General features: G+C 32.5%; 1 protein-coding gene across 3 annotated transcripts in view; it reads left to right on the top strand.

Moving 5' to 3' along the window:
* The first annotated feature begins 5,597 nt into the window (after positions 1–5,597).
* LOC130894131 (regulator of G-protein signaling 9) overlaps positions 5,598–17,410 on the top strand; it is an 83,993-nt gene continuing 72,180 nt past the window's right edge. For 2 of the 3 annotated variants that reach the window (XM_057800729.1, XM_057800728.1), the window contains exons 1-2: positions 5,598–5,792; positions 14,486–14,744. In XM_057800729.1, the coding sequence (XP_057656712.1) occupies positions 14,682–14,744 (63 nt within the window). In that variant the 5' untranslated portion in view covers positions 5,598–5,792; positions 14,486–14,681. The remainder of the gene's footprint in view (positions 5,793–14,485; positions 14,745–17,410) is intronic. The other variant, XM_057800730.1, reaches the window with a different exon arrangement.

Below are 17,410 nucleotides of genomic sequence, written 5' to 3' on the forward strand. Positions count from 1 at the left end.
AAATTTCTTCGAAAAATCCCCGATGCTCGTCTGGAATGTAGGCTCTCAGTTTTTTAATATCTTCTATTTTTGCAGTTTTTATTGGCACTCGACTTAAGTAATACCATTTATTGTAGGGTGAACTTTAACACAATCTTTTAACTCATAATCATAAACGAACATGAAGAGAGTACTAATTTGGAAGTACATTTTATCTGTGTTTTTTCCTTCTGTTTCTTGTGATATACACGATTTTTTTTAAAACATATTTTGCCACGTTTTGAAATCTAAAACTATGTCGGATGATTTAATCTCATGAACCGTGAACTTATCAAACCGTGGTGAGTTTTTCAAAACTGTGTAAGTTATTTTATCATAAAAAATGCGGTCATGTTCCTTTAAATATTATTCCGAAATCTCTGACACACGGGAGGAAACTGCGGCCGTGAAAAGAAAAATAATGAGTGACCTTCTGGAAACGACCTGAATCTATATAAACAGAACCTTGACATCGCTTGGTTTTTGTTTTGACCTGAAGTGGATCTACAAAGACATTACAAGGATGTTTAGTAACATTCACTACAATATTTTGTAGGTTATAATAATAAAAGACAAAAATGAGCAGTAACAGCTGACTGCACGTAACAGGCGAAATTCCAGAAATCAAACAACAGAATCCGTAGAAAAAGTGGACTCATGCCTTTTTAAAAAAAACTCTTTTGGACTTGCGCCCTTCTAAAATGAAGCAAAAAATTAAAATGCTGATTTGACTCGTTTCCACTCGTAATAAAAATCGCTCTTTCAACAAAAAACGATCGAACAAAAACACCTGAAATCTGAAAAAAACTGGACTCAGGCTTGTAAAAAAAACCGATTCAACAATTATTGTAGCAAGATTTTCATTTTTATCATTATTTCTTGGTTATACAACTATGCTTTTTGACTGTACATTTACAATTTGTTTCCGAATCTTTTTGCGATAGCCCAATTTTTATTTGGAATTTGGGGTACATCAGATCTTTTTCATACAAAAAGTACTCAATTACTCAATTTATACGGATGTATTGATTGATTTTGAAAATTTAATGTTTATCGTAATTATTCACAATCTTTCTATTCTTGGGGAGAAGTAATAAACACTTACGGAGGTACATACCCCGGCTTTCCAAAATACCAGCATCGAATCTTCATGTATGGTTCAAACCTTGTTATTTAAAGCCATCGAGACTACTTCATATTCAAGAGCAGCTGTCTACTATTCTGCTACTTCGGATGGGTTAATCTGAGCGTCCTCTAGATATCATGGTCGCGCAGACCATAAATGAATGCCTGGATGCTCAAACATTTGTGAATATCACACTTATCATCTCATCGTTCGATGAAGATGAGACATATAGATAAAGAAATTATACAGTTTTCTTCTTCACATTATTTAGAAAACATGAGACAAAAATTTCACACTACCCTTTATTTTTAACGTTCGTTATTTTTTCTACAAAGAAATAATGTTTTTCAACGATATCACCGTAAAAGTTTTTTTCCACAAATAGGGTTTTTCGTAGCTATTTCGCCCTCTTAAATATCGCATAATACTTCCCCGAAAGTCTTACTTTGCATTTTCCGGATTTGTTAGTTTTCAGTTGAAAGATTTCACACTAAAACTTGTTGCATATTCGTAAGCTGAGGTTTCAGTATTGATTTCCAGATAAATTTTTTTCTTACTGAAATGTGCATTGGAAACTCAAACAAATAGCTGAATATTTTAGAACACCACTGTAAATTTTAATGGGGTTACTAGAATCATCAAATATAGAGAACATATCCTGTTGGTTAATTCAAATATGAAGAGAGAAAATATTTATATAAGTTAAATTTAGAAAATAAATACAAAATTTCGTGTGCTGAATTAATAGTTTGGTTTAGCACGGGAACAAAGATATATTTAAACTTCTTAAAATCTCAATTTGTTCAAATCAGTTTACTACAAAACTTTGAGAGAATGACTAACATCATGTTTTATTGCTGAATTTGAAATTATGACCTGTCAATTTGAATTAATTATTTGCGCTAACGTGTCAAGTGTGAATTTTTCCATCTCTTTACCTCTCGGAAAGATCAGCACAACTAAAATATTACTGCTTTTAATTGAAAGCGTTTTGAATTTTTTCACTGCATTAGTTTATCTGGTTTTGACATTTTTTCCAATAATGATTAGAAACGCGAGTTAGTATTAAAGAATTATGCGTAGGATGATCTTTTTTAAACTATGCTTTTTCAAAAAACTTCCTCCTAAAGAGGAAAGTTAGACTGTTTAATTTTATGTCTCTTCTTTTATAAAATCAGTTTTTTAATAGTTTCCATCTATCATTCGAGAATTATGAAAAAAACTGATTTTATGACAGAAGAGATCTAGTGCTGCCGGTCTTTGAAGCTCTAACTAATTTTTCTTCTCTCATCGATATTCAACTGATTTCAAAATTCTTCTCCAAAGGTTGCGATTCTGCACTATTGCAGTCTAATTCGGTTATACCTCTCTAATATCATTCAAAACTGCATCCAACTAGTTCTTCGCAAGCTTTCTTTCTCCACTTGTTTCTATCTCCCCAGAAATCACATGTCTTTTCCCATATAAGCAATTTTGTTTTGTCAGCTTTCGCTAAAACTGATGTTTCACTTCTATATGTAACTGATAGTTGTATCATTGTCGATACATTATTTTTGTTTTGTCCGCTTTCTATAACTCCTTTGATCTTATTTATTCCCTCGCAGATCTGACATACTTCGACACCTCCTCAATTCATCTCAGTCTAATTTTTATTTTTATTTGACAGTGCTGCTCCCAGGTATTCAAATTTTTTTTGTATCTTATACTTTTTGTATTTGCCCACTTCATTCTCTTTGCATCTCTTTCTACCAATCACATTTTGTCTTAGCATTATATACTTTCTTTTCTATTGTTTTATTCTTAATACATATTTTCTACAACCTCTAATATACAGAATACCATTTTCTGGTTATTGAAGCTAAATCTTGTGCATATGCAATGCACCCTATTATTTGTATCTTGCCACTGTGGACATAGGATCTTCTCGTTTCAATCAGTTATCTAATGTTATCTTGACTAGCTTCACAACTTTTTTCTGGATCCCTTATAGATTGAAGGCAACATAAATTTCTTTTCTATCCATTATGTCATAATCTTGCTCAAAATCTACATAGTATGAACGCCTAGATTTTGCTGATAGCTTTTATCGATGATCGTCTGATCCGTTGCTCTCTACCTCTATTAAAACTTCGTTGGTATTCTCCCACTATCCTGTCTTGATACACATTGAGTCTGTTTCCCATAAGTTAGGTCAAAACTCTTTACATCATATCAAAAAGTCATATCCCTCTATTATTTCCACATCTACTTATATCTCTTTTCTCTAATATTGGATATATTATTTCATTATTCAATCTTTTAGGCACATGATCTTCATTCCAAATTCACCGTAATATCCTGCATATTCTGTCTTTATATCTTTCCCATCGTCTTCGATAATTCCTGCTGGAATGCCATTTTCTCCAGCATTCATGGTTCTCAAATTTTCTATCTATGCTAAGATTCCTTTATCACTTGGTTTCTCCATGAGATTCTCATTCATGATTTCCTCTCTTATCCCTGATCCCTGATTCACTCAGTAATTAACTGTGCTCCCTCTTGATTTTTTGACCTCTTTGGGGAAATTTCTCAATTCGTTGCTTCTAAAGTATATTCTTCTATTGTGCCTAAGTGAAAAGTGATCTGTTTTTGCATCCTTACCTCTGTAATTTCTCATCTTTTACTAGCTTTTGTTAGCTATTTTTTTTTCATGTTCCATAGCGTATTCAATTAGGAACTTTGTGCATATTCTTCTCTCCTGTTAATTTCTTGTGTATCGTTTCCATTCTCACCTCAGAATTCATATCTGCTACCATCATATTTATATTGTTCCTTGATGTTTTCTCTAGTACGCTTTCCATATCCTCTTAGAACTCTTTCTTTACTGTCAATTCTTTATTTTCTGTATATCCATTCATTATTTTTACTTTCCCGTATCTGCACTTTCACCTTATTTTACACAGTCATTCCGAAATTGCGTCAAAATTAATAGCACTCTTCATAAATTCTCTTATTATTGTAAATCCAGCTCCAACAAATCTGTTAACATCATTTGCGTTGTTGAAATAACCAAACCCGTTGTGAGTTGCTGAAAAGTGAAACTTCTCATCTTTCACTAACTTTTGATGATTTTATTTTGTTGGTGAAATTCATGTTATATTATGTATTTCTCCATGGCAACAGCTTCTGTTAGGTATCTTCCATGTTTCATAACGAATTTTCCATTTCCGTTGCTTATTCTTCCCTCCTGCCACTTTTTTCTATTATCGTTTCCATTTTGACCTTCGCATTCATATCTTCTATCACCATCTTCATATCGTTCCTTGAAGTTTTCTCTATTCTTAAATTCACTTTAAAAATAGGCGTAACTCAAAATTGGGCGATATTCCTTGGAATTATTCATAAAAATCAACTAACCTTTTTCACAGCAAATGGAAGCAACTGAAGATGTGACAATTATTCCTGAAATTTTTAAAAAACAGATCTGGTACTTTTTGTTTTGTGACGTTCTTGACCGATTACTTAAGTGGTCTACCTACCCTTGAAATAGATTTTAAAGGTTTTCATAGTGAGCTTGGATTCAGTTCAAGGTAATCTTTATGATATCGAACCGTGTCAAGAGCTTTGTCAACAGTCGGAAATTCTAAAGAAGAATGAGTGTACTTTTTGAATAACTTTCTATTTGAAATTTTGATTTTCCTGGAAAGTTAGGTACTGTTCGAGACTCGCCACATAATCATAAACGCAAATTACAATTTTCAAATAATCTAAGCTGTTTATAATACACAAATTGAATTCACTTATTATACGGAAGAATCTAAAATTGTACTTTTGGTGAAATTTGTCAAAACTAGATATTATTATATTGAAAAGAAACTAATTTATAGCTATTATTGGTAAATAGCTACATATAAATTATAAGATGCGGCTATGATCTTCAGTTAACAGGGCTTTTGACCAATCCAAACCTTTTTTTATTTTTGTGTACATCTTATGATTATTAAAATCCAATACGAGCCCAAAAACTTGTATCAAATTTCAGGAAATGACCCCACTAGTTTTGAATCAGTCATTAGGTTTTATTATTTTTTGTTTGCATGCAAACTTCTACTCCTGTTGTTTTTATGATGTTAGAATCTTGTCTCCAAGTTTCCTCACTATAATTTTAGTGAAAAGTTTCTGAAGTTGTCGTTTTCCCTTTTTTCTTCTTCATCAGTAAGTTTTGAAACGAATTGAATTTAATCACAATAGTCAAACTGATAGATATAATTTCTAGAGTGTCTCGTATGAAATAATTTTGTGAAATGTCTCGCAATTTTCTGAATACGAGCTTCTATAGCAGATGTTCTAGGAATCCGTCTCTCGACTCAAGATATTCTACAGCAATTTTCATTACACGAGTTTCACTTTGCTATTTAGAAATCAATAATTTCCCGTAGTCCTGGGAAAAAGGTGCGCGCGCATCGTTTTCCACATACATTCCGCCATTTCCTAACCGAAAATCGAACCTGAAAGTCGCATTCGGGTGATTATTTTGTATGCGGAAAACTAAATACGATTGGAACTAGATTTGAAATTCGGAAAATTCAGTGTGAAAATACGAGAAACGTTTGCTGTGTATGGTGTAATTTGCAGTGGCCTCGGATGAGTCGTATCGCGAATTTTTCTGGTAAGTGTTTTTTATTTTATATGAAAAGTTTCCTAAAGTCATGCGTCCTATGCCTTAATAAAGAACAAGTGAGGGGTTCAAGGTCATTTTTAGATAAACGAATTTCGTTTTATCTCAATTTTTATCACAAAAAACGATGAAAATCTTAAACAAAAACAAATGATTTAAATCTTTCTTCCATCAATATGATGACTGAAATGACAATATTATCAAAACATATGTTACAAAACTGTCAAAATATATATATCTGTCAAAAAAAAAAAACAATATTTATTCAAAACTTTGTCTAAAATTATGATAGAATGTGTAGGCCATTCATAACTAGGTCATAATCGAGTTTCGTGAGTTGTGGTTCTCTTAAATCGGATCTTTTTGTATATTTTTGGGTGTGCCTGAATACAACAAAAAATGAAGAGCCTCCATTTTACAGTCAATAGTGACTCCTCACTTCTTTTGGTGACATATGTTGATAAATTTCAACAGCTTCGACCTCATTAATAGTGAAAATTACTTTTTCAACATTCTTCATCATATGCACAAAACCGTGAGGTTTTCAAATGAGTACGGTATCTATATCGGTTTGTTGCTTTATTTATCCAAAATATTCGATTTGTTTTCATTCGCTTTGGTTTTATTATGTTTTTTGAAAAAGTTTTCAAATCGTTGTAATGAACATGTGTTTCCGAATTGAAGCACGAACTTCGCAGATGTTATATTGCTCAGTAAATCAGAGATTTCCGTTTGAAAAATATCATAATTTTCCATTTACAATTGTGAAATTTCAATAGCGGCGTCGATTGATCAACAGGGACGGAGAATCATTAATTTATTGGAATATTAATAAGAGGGTACTTGCATTGTTTAACTAATAGTTTTGGATAGTTTATATACATCTTTTATTATAATGTTTTTCCAATTATTCGATCAATATTAATAGGGAAAGAAATTTTTTAAAATTCCAAAATTTTGTAGGTGGTTTAAACATTTCATTAAGGCCGCTATATTGCGTGACGTCATAGGTATGAAATAAATACTGAATAATTACGAACCGTTATTCTAAAATTAGTAAAATTATGAAACCTTGATTAATATGAAAAATGATTTATAAATTGTGATTTGTGCCATGATGTGAAAATTCCACGACTGTTGCACCTGATAAAGTTTCATATATATACAAATAAATATGTACAAAAATGGTTAGAAACTGATGGTCATTTTGACGATCCTGCGAGATGTAATTATTTTTGTTGCCAGGATCATTTTAATGTAAATTAAATTTAAATTCAACTTTTTATGGTAGTTTAGTTTATTATGCTTTCAATTTTTAACGTGATTATGTAATAAATTAGATTATAAAAGGTTTATTCACTAACTAATAAATAAAAACTGTATTATAACAGCACACGCTATGTTGCCAGCTATGATAACCTCGTGATCATCAAGCAGACATCAGGTCAATGTTTTTATCAAACCTATGATGTCACAACTGGAAACCAATGTGGATCGTTTTCTTATGTAGTTGAAAACTTGAAATATCCCTGATTATCAATAAAATATTTAGATATCATTTCTTCACTTTAGATCAATATCTCATTATTTCATTTCAAGAACTCAAAATAAACAAAAAATAAATACTTTTCAAAAATGCAAGTACATAATCTAACAAAAAAGCGTTTCATTTACTCAAATCAATATTCACAGTGGTATTTGTACAATTATTCATATTTATGATTATTATATTTGTTATTTTTTTTCTTTCACTGTAACTTCTTCATAGTTTCTATTTTTGAGGTTGAAGATACCACAGTATCAAGAAAATCGAAATGTGTCAATTTGGGCTCTGGTTCCTCCAGAGCAGAAGTTTCTGCTTTGGGCACATATTCAAATTCCTGGCTTTCAACATTAGAAATTTTAATATTGTGATATAATGGATGGAATCTTCAAAATCTGGTTATTACCAACAGGTTGTTTGGTACATTTATTCTTACGATATCTCAAAAACACGTCTTCTAAAGGTCGTAAAGACACATATTGTTTGAAAATATCTAAGAAACTTGTTTTATGGCTTTTTTTATTGGCTGTTTATGGGGGGAAGTTTGTGAAATTTACTTATATGATTAAATTTATGGTAGTTTCCAGCATTGATTAATGGGACCATAACGTTGATTATTTCATTGACATTGTCTTGAGAAATATGCAATTAGAACATTTTGGGTGTAATTTTTGATTTTTTTAATATTACACCAATCCATAAATTCGGTATATGACTTGTACATTGTACGCAATTTGGGGAGGAGTCCAATCAGTTTCCAGTGTAGATTAACAATCAGTATTTTATGTATCAAAATTTGGAAAATATTTTGCAAAATATTGATAACGTTTCACACTTCTTTATAATAGTATACACAACAAAAAATAATCTACTTTGATTTGATAATTATACAAATAAAAAAGAGTGTTATAATGATTCAGACATTTGAAAAGTATTTCTGTTCTCGCACGCTTTAGACGTATGTATCATTTATTAAAATAACTAGTTAAGAAAAGATTGATATTGTTCAACAAGCTCAATATTTACCAAAACGAGCGCCGAAATTTATCCAAATGAGTGATCACTTCGTCACAATTATTGACTCTATGGTTTCCACAAAAATAATAGAAATATTCCATACTAATTTTTCCTCATTGCTAGGTAACTTGGAGAAAATATCACAAAACATGTCTCCATCAACATCAACAGATGGAAAATAAGTGTCTCCATCGTATAATTCTAGACTTTTATTGAGCAGTCATACACGTCCTTCACATTCTCAATTCTCAAATTTCGCCCAAAAACCTGGTGGTCTTGACTATCCGTCATTGTTCAAAGGATTTGAAAAATTTTTTTGTCTCAACTTACCAGTAAGATGAGCCCATCGCTGTAACCAAATTACGTCGACATTTGCCACTCATGGATTCCCAACCATGATGGTCTCGGAGAATGCGTCAATCTTTGTGAGTGAAAAATTTAAGCGATTTTGTTCCCAGAGTAGGATTTTTCAAAAACTCATTGCGCCGGGTCATCCAGCCACGAACGTGATGTTCAGACCCACCTTAAACATTGATTAAACACCATTTGTGACGATCCAGACCCCATGTATGCAAAAGTCTGCCAGGAAGGAAGATTTCAATATTACCTACTAAGGGGGTCAAGAAAAGCACTAAAATTTTTCCAGAATTGATATCAGGAAGGCATCGCTGACTGAATCAATTTTGGGTTTGCTACATCCCACGTATTACAACTCGTAACAATTTTTGACCTTTTTATGCCGGGTTAAGAGAACATTGATATAAATGATAATAAATTTAAGCTTCGGATATGAAAAAATATACAAGTGCTACGAAAGCATCGCTTTCAAGCATTCCAGAATGGTGTTTACACTTAATTAAGTAAATCAGGATATGACAATGATTAAAACGATTTTATTCACAAAATGAAGATTATCCTCCTTCACAGAAAGCATATCCAATAATTGTTCCGATAGAATAATATTGAGACTTTACCGTGGACGGCAAATAGTCCTGATATGAATACCACTGAAAATTTCTGGAAGTGGTTGGTGAAAAAAATATCGCCTCAACAATCGAGAAGTACTTAGGCAACCGTTGAAACAGCATGGAAAACATTTTAATTTTAATGGAAATACTTTCCGGAATTTTATTCAATTCATTCCAAGAATATTGGAAAAAGTGATTGGAAGGAATGATGCTCTGATTACAAAAAAATTTGTTCTCCTATTAATTTATTTACTGTCAATTATTTGAAACCTTTGGTCTGTTGTTTAAGTTTTTTCTTTTGGAATATACGTCTCTGTCAGTACAAGTAAAAAACCATAAAATATACCTTTGCGTTGTATTTAGCATTTTTCCATCTAATTAATGATAACTGAAATATTTAGCGTCGCTTTTGAATAATCTATGTGTCACATTCAACCTCCCTGTGTTATTGTATTGTTCGGATTATGGAAAATTTGTGTTGGAAAAGAGATTCCGCTAAAGAGACGCATGCGGTTATCGTTGGTTGGTGACAATTATGAATATTGATGATGAATACGTTGTTTCGGTATATAAAATAAATTGGTTTCGGAATTAAAATGAGAAAACGTAGGTAGTGGTAGAACTCGATAATGATGTTAATAAATCAGTATGCATGACAAAAAGTAACGGTGGAAAAACAGTATCCCTGGAAAAAATGTTTCCTGTTTGCATGTTAACGAGATATCACCTTAAAAAATGGCAACTACTTTGTTCTGCTCAATTTCAGTGATTATATGTTGAAGTTTCCCTGATTTTCGTGAAATTATTCACAGATGTGATAAATTTATATTATCTCAATCATTGAAAAATATCAAATTTTGAGAATTACTTGTCAATTATTGTCAATAATTATGAATGAATATCACTTTGTATGTATAAACCATAATTATAAATCTTTTGTATTTTAAGAACAAAAACCTTGAGCCTTTCTGTAGTGGAAATTTAACCACAGAAATGTCTCGTTTTAGCAGAAAATCTATACTCGTAAAAGTGCAGAAAGTAACAGACACTTTATCAAATTACGATTATCTTTGGTAGATATTCATGGTTACCAACAAGTTACGGAGATAAAAAAACATTGTTCGTGGAAGTCTACAACAGTAGCCGAGGGGTACGTTGATAATTCCTTTGCTTATAGAAATACCATTGCGACAAAATCTCTTGCAACCATTAACCACACAGCAGATTTTGGAACGTCATTATCCACTATTGTTTGTGGTAGTTCTGAGGATTTCAGTAGTGTGTTGAGGAGCTTCCTAGCTAGCAATTCTTCTAGTTGTAAGATTAATATTGATTGTTTTATATATATCTGATTTCCTCATAATAAAAAGTAGTATTAAAAATATATTAACACGTTTTTACGTAAAAAATAGCTTTTCGTTGGCTGTCATTGAAGTGTCAGTTTTGATGGCAGTGGTTTAAAAAAAAAACTTTTCCCGTTCATTGATAGAGTTACAAATCTATCTATTGAATTATTTTCGCTCTTTGAACATTCTATTTTTTGTGAACTTTCATGAGTCAGGACACTTCCTCGCACTCGACTAGGTAAAATTGTTATCATCAGTTCCCTTTTCCGAGAAATGCAAAATGAATTTCGCCACTCTTCACAAAAAAATCCGTGGCCATCATTTCAACCCTATAGACCCGGAAATTTTTATAGAAACGGATCAAAATGAAGCTTTTTTCCGTGTCTCTATATCTTACAATATGATTTAAAATCATCCCCCTCCACCAGAAAATCCGTGGCCATCATTTTAACCCTATAGACCCGGACATTTTTATATAAACGGATCAGAATGAACTTTTTTCCGTGTCTCCAAATCTTACCATTTGATCCAAAATCACCACAACCTCGGAAAAAGCCGTGGTCTAATTTCAATCTTAGAAACACGGAAATTTTAAAACTAAACTAACCTAACCTAACTTAATCATCCGTAACCAATTGCCACGGATATTAGTCACTCGTGTAACGTTGTGCACTATCAACAAGCTTAGAATAAGAGTCAAAGAATAAATTACAAGATATAGACAGTATTATAGTAAATTTATCATTACTTAGGTTATTCTTACAATCAAATCATTTATTAATAAAGTTTTTGTATAATTTGTTCTGAACAAATGAAAAAAAAATATATAATATATTGGGATTAGAAATGGCATATATGTCAGATTTCATCTGTAAGTGGTAATTATCCGTGGATGGTATATTTGTCTATGGATGGTACTTATCCGTGGACTGTATTCATCCGTGAGCTGAAGCTTATTATTGTAACATTCACGGCTAAAATTAGAGAGACGTATAAATCTTCATTCGACTCATTTCTTTAAAAATGTCCGACACTTCGATAGCCGATATAGGAAAACAAAGGCGACAGACAATAAATCAAATGATGATACTAACACATGAAAGAAAAAGATGGAGAAAATTGGTAAATGAATAATAAAGACATTTTCAATGGTCTATAAAGGCCAGAAGGATAAATGAGAAGAAGAAGGAGAAGAAAACTTCTCAAAGATTGTTTGAAGCAAAGTTGTGCATTCTTTCAGCAGCTTGTTGAATAAATTACCATTAATTCGTAACAGTTCAAATGAAGGTAAAATAATTTAAAAAAGATAATATTTTAATAAAAAAATGAATCGCTCTCTAATATAAGTTTATAATGACTCCACTCAGTATCTGTCAAAATAGAATGATTTTCAAATTTTTTATTTTTGCTTAAAAAAACGTGTTTTTTCACTTTATTTTCACTATATAACTGGTATCTGTGTTCGTTGTTTTCTTTTTAATGACAATTTTTTCAAACAATTTCGTTGATTTCAGCTTAGTAGATGTTTTTGTTGCTTCTCTACATTTACTTCCACTCCTCAATAAAAAAACTTCCATTACGGATAAAACTGTTTGAAAATACTTCAAGTAGTAGATGAATTCGTTTCAAGTTGGCGTATAGTTTTAGAAATGATGTGACATAAACTGAAACGAAATACTGAAACCTTGAGAAGAAACTTTCCAATATTTATGTGGGATATCAAAGCCTGGAGTTCGTTGAGTTTGGATTCATTATAAAACTCGTAGAAAATACCATGTCAAATATTTGAAACTGCGCTGGAATGTTGAATTTAATCCTTGAAATTGAAGTTTCAAACGTTTGGTAGAACCATTCGTAACAAAGAAGTATGCAAATTCAGAGCTTGACGAATATAATAATGTACTTTCGAAAACTTTCTGATGGCCCTTAAAAAAATTAAATATTTATGGATCAAGTTCAATCCGTATAAAAATACATTAGTTTGACGATAATTCACCTAATTTACTATTTGGTTTGAACATTAAGAGTAGTATTAAGTTATGGTATTTTTAATAACTGATCAATGATTTCCATCTGATGATTGGTACAATTAATCCCTACAATTGTTGATATAAAAGGAATACCAATCCTTAGTAGATACGGCTACACATAATACAAAGTATAAACTGCAATGTGAAAGGTTATGACGATAATAAAGTTATGCTAAGTTTTGTTCTAAGCTCTTCTGATCTCTGCTAAGATCCTCGTACATCTATTTGGTACTTTATTTTTTAGATATGGCAACACGGATGTGAATATTTGTACGTGAATTTGAACAACCGAATGAAGATAAGATCAAATTAGTATCGGATTGTACATCATACTTATTTGAAAATCACACTATTAAACAGAACACACCAACTGTACTTATTTTATATACTGAAGATCATATTTTCCATTTGTTTCTATAAACCTTATCCAGAAATGTCTTAGTAATAAAAATATGAAATTTTAACTACAGATTTCGTGAAGTTACTAGGTACTTCTGTCATGAGGCTGTCACCCTGTCTGATGACTCCTGGTGTGAGTATCTCTTCCCCATAAGTGTCTCCTGCCTTTGGTCGTGGTGTTGGTATTGATACTGCGGACTGCTCTTACGATGATGTTTGGCGTTTCTTCCGATATCAGTGTATTTGTGATGTCGGAGAGGCAAATCCTATGAAACACCTTGGTCAAATCGATGAGGCAGACATACTCTGGTGTATTAAATTCAATTGATTTTTCTTTTAGTTTTTTAATAATGAATATGGCGTCGGTCGGTGATTCAAGTCTCTCCTTTAAAATGCTATTGGAGAGTTTTATGCTTGTGTTCAGCAGCGTAGGTATTTCCGATGTCTTTTGTTAAAGAGAATTTTTAAATGTTTTCCTAGCTCAGGACCGGCATATTTTAGAATTCTGTTCCGGGGGCTTTTCGGTTTTTCAGTTTTTCTACTGAATATAAAGTTAAGTTCTTACCTAGTTAATTCGGAATTTAAATGATTATATCTCTTTCATTATTATTAATCGACTTATCGCTTGAAGATGAACAGTCACGTTTCTCAGTTTATTGACGGTAATGGATCAGGAGGACGACAATGAAAATCTAGTAAGTAAACAATCGTGATACTGCTTAGTGATGCTGAACAAGATCAGAAAATATTCTTATATTGTTGGAAGTAGGCCATAATTAGGATCAGGATAATTTCACAAATAGAATTTTGATATAGTCTGATTTAGAAGCCGTTTCACGAACACGTTTCCTTACATCTTACATACAGGTCTGGAAGTTGACGTTGAGGTCGGCAGATGATGGCAAATTGTGTTAACCTATTGATAATTTCAATTTCTATGAGGACGATATGAAATTTGATTTGATAAACCATCAATGGAGTACAAATAAGATAATATTCACCAGGCACTAAAGCCAGAAGATCATTATAGTGATCTTTGGACGTGTTGCTGGTGATAACTATTCCAAAGAGTATAACGAAGAAGATTTATACCATTACTTTAGAGGTAAACGAGGTCCAAACTGAGGTACTATTCAGTAAATTCCCTTAAAATGCAAAATTATACATAGAAAAGGTGAAATGCTTCTTTATGGTTTAAAAATGTCTAGAACTGAGCTATAGAAAGACACAAGATGACAGAGTGGTTATGTAATAACTCAAACTTATGGAAAATAAGGCCTCCAAATGCACTATGATAAATCTAGATCGAAGTTTCTCTTCGTAATCTAATTTCTAAGTTTTTTCGATGTTTCACTTTAATGATGTTTCCATTTATTTCTAGTTTTGCGTTTTATGTGGGGGTGAGTGTGGGCACAATGGGGCGGGGGCAGAGCTCGCCCATGGAGCTAGGCTAGAGGCTTCCTGCCGGCTGCCCGCCGGCTAACCGGCTGCCTAAATACCGAAGCAGCGGCCGCTTAAGCCGGCCGGTCCCCTCTGCCGCCCCCACACCCCGGAGCAGCCCTAGGCGTCGTACGCCCATGGAGCCGCCAGCGGCTGATCACCGGGACCATAGATGCCATAGGCCCAGTGCCTTTTCCAAAGTAAGTATACATTTTTTTTGATTACCGATTTTGAAATACTTGCTCGACCCAACCGCTTCTCTCTGTATACAATGGTGCTCTTGAAATTAATTTCGTCACTTTTGTGAAAAATAATAAGAGTTGATAAACGAAATATTCAGTCAATAGCATTGAAGAGTTTAAACGAGGAAGATCTTTCTGTTGAAGATGTTGATGATGAGTGCTCAGATGGGTCTAATGTGTCTGATGAAGCTTCAAACGCTGAGGATCTTTCTCAGACTACAGCTTTTCTTTAAAGCAAGAACTAGAAATGAACTAGAATAGAAAACAGTCTATTGATTTGCTGGACTAAAGGACGTAGCAAAAATGCCAAATCAAAGCTGGTTTCAGATTATAAAGTAATAAATACAATTATACAGTTTACCAAAGTGTATATCAATGATATCAAATGCAAATACACGCGTCTACAATGTTTAAAATATGGACACAATAATATTCAACTATGTATCTCACATCCATTTCCAAATGAGATATTTTTGATTTGCTGTTATCAAAATTAGAAATAAAAAATTAGCTCCTTCAAGAGACCATCTAAAAATATTTATCCAGAATTTTCAAGAAAACGATACATCATATTATCTGCCAATAGACAACTATTTACATTTACGGGAAATGTTTTTTAGATATCACGTACAGAATAAATCTGTAAAGTATTGGGGAAAGATGCTCTTATTAGTTGACTCAATATATTTACAAATAACGTGAAAATATATTGTGGTAGGCAGTCTAACGGATAACTCAAAGTACAGTGGACTAGTATAGATGTAGTCAAAAGGATGGTGAAACATATTGAATGCACAGGCAAAGAGATATTACAACTGATAAACATTCCACAAGTAGTGCATTAGTCATGGAATTACTAGAAGAAAAGTTGACTTGTATGTGTACGATTCGTGAAAATAAGGCCCAATTGCCATCAGAATTTGTAACCGGAAGAAGCATATGAGTAAATAGTTCTTTATTTGATATTTACCAGGCAAAGGGCACTTTGGTTTCGAGTTGTTCAAAAAATAACAAATTTTTACTATCTTCATCAACAATGCATCACAAAATAGTTATTGAAAAGCGTTAATTACTGATTTAAATAGATCTAGCTCTATACTTAATATGAAATATTGAGAAATTCTCGTCGTTGGCCCCTTTTTCAATTTTTTAAATATTTCTGCCAAGAATGCTTCATGATTTTAATAAACTTATTAGTGTATCAAGAAAAATAACAAGATGAGAATTTTTTAAGGAGCTAGTCTACATCCTTATAAGGACTATCATGTTTAAAAAGCTCTGAATCCCCCAATATCACCACAAATGAAGCAGCTCATAAGAATTTTTGCATCAATTGTAACCAATTTACATGAACTGCGCAGATGAAGAACAAACTTCTATTGAATCGAATGAAGAAGTAAAAAACATAGACAAGCTTAGTTCACTGATATTGTTCTATGTTTAGAATGTCCAGCGTAATCATCTATTTTTGAGTAGGACATTTTCTGAAATCACTATTCAATTTGTTCCACAACAACTCGGATTGAGATCGGGAGATCGGAACGACCAAATCAATACTTTCAGTACACTCTTCCTTTCAAATTCTTTCAGATATTTCCGCACAGCTTTTAGGAATCCTTGGGATTGTTGTTATGGTACAAAATTCATTTTTTGGCACTCAGAGGAAAGCCAGAATGTACTACATATTCCTGTGATATTTTTTATAGTCTTTTCTCAAAATCCTCCTAATTTTTAACAGGGAGAGTATTATTTTGAATTCCAATAAATGGATTTTGGGGTGGGCAGGTTTCTCTCATATATTGTGAACTATTCAATGAATTCTGTGCAATTGACGTATCGTAATACATTTTTAGTAAAAAATTAATGGATTACAAGTGTGCACAAGGTTGATTCAATTTGAAAAAAATGTCAATTGGAAATGTTGGATATCTGTAATAAACCGCAATTCTGTACGTACTTGACCTTAATGATTAGAGCAAAGATGTACAGATTGATCAAAATAAACTGACAAATTTCGAATTGTTTTCTCATTATCGACTAGTTGGATTTATTTTTCTTTGTAAATCTTCGGCAGACCTCTCGATATTTGTCATTTAAAATAAATGGGCCTGTTTTATTAATTTTATTCACCACCCCAAACTGACACCACAATAAACTACACATCGATTAGCGACCAATTCAACCAAATTGTCATAGAGATAGCCTACATTCGAAGACAAGCACGGCACCGAAAGAAAAAGATTAAGTTCTCCAGAGAAAGCAAATGTCGGAAGGTATTTCGCAACCACTAATAAAATTAAATAGAAAGATTTTTAGAAAACTGTCCTCAGAGAAGACGCTGGGCGCTAATGGGTTAATCGATACTAATTACTTGATATATATCTGATCTAACACTAGAATAATATTTTCTCAATCCTGTAGAGTGCGACATCTGATGAAAATGACCTACTTCTGTTTCTTTCGACTCTGTAATGTCTCTTGTAGCGACCCTCATTCAAACTTTCCACTAAAATGAGATATCGGTGTACAAAGACAAAGTATTGCGGTCTTCATAGTGAAACAAACATCAGAGGAAAACGGAGATCCAATATAGACATGCAATTGTTTCCCTTTAGACGCCTCTT

The sequence above is a fragment of the Diorhabda carinulata genome, chromosome 5, assembly GCF_026250575.1.
Source record: "Diorhabda carinulata isolate Delta chromosome 5, icDioCari1.1, whole genome shotgun sequence".
Lineage (NCBI taxonomy): Eukaryota > Metazoa > Arthropoda > Insecta > Coleoptera > Chrysomelidae > Diorhabda > Diorhabda carinulata.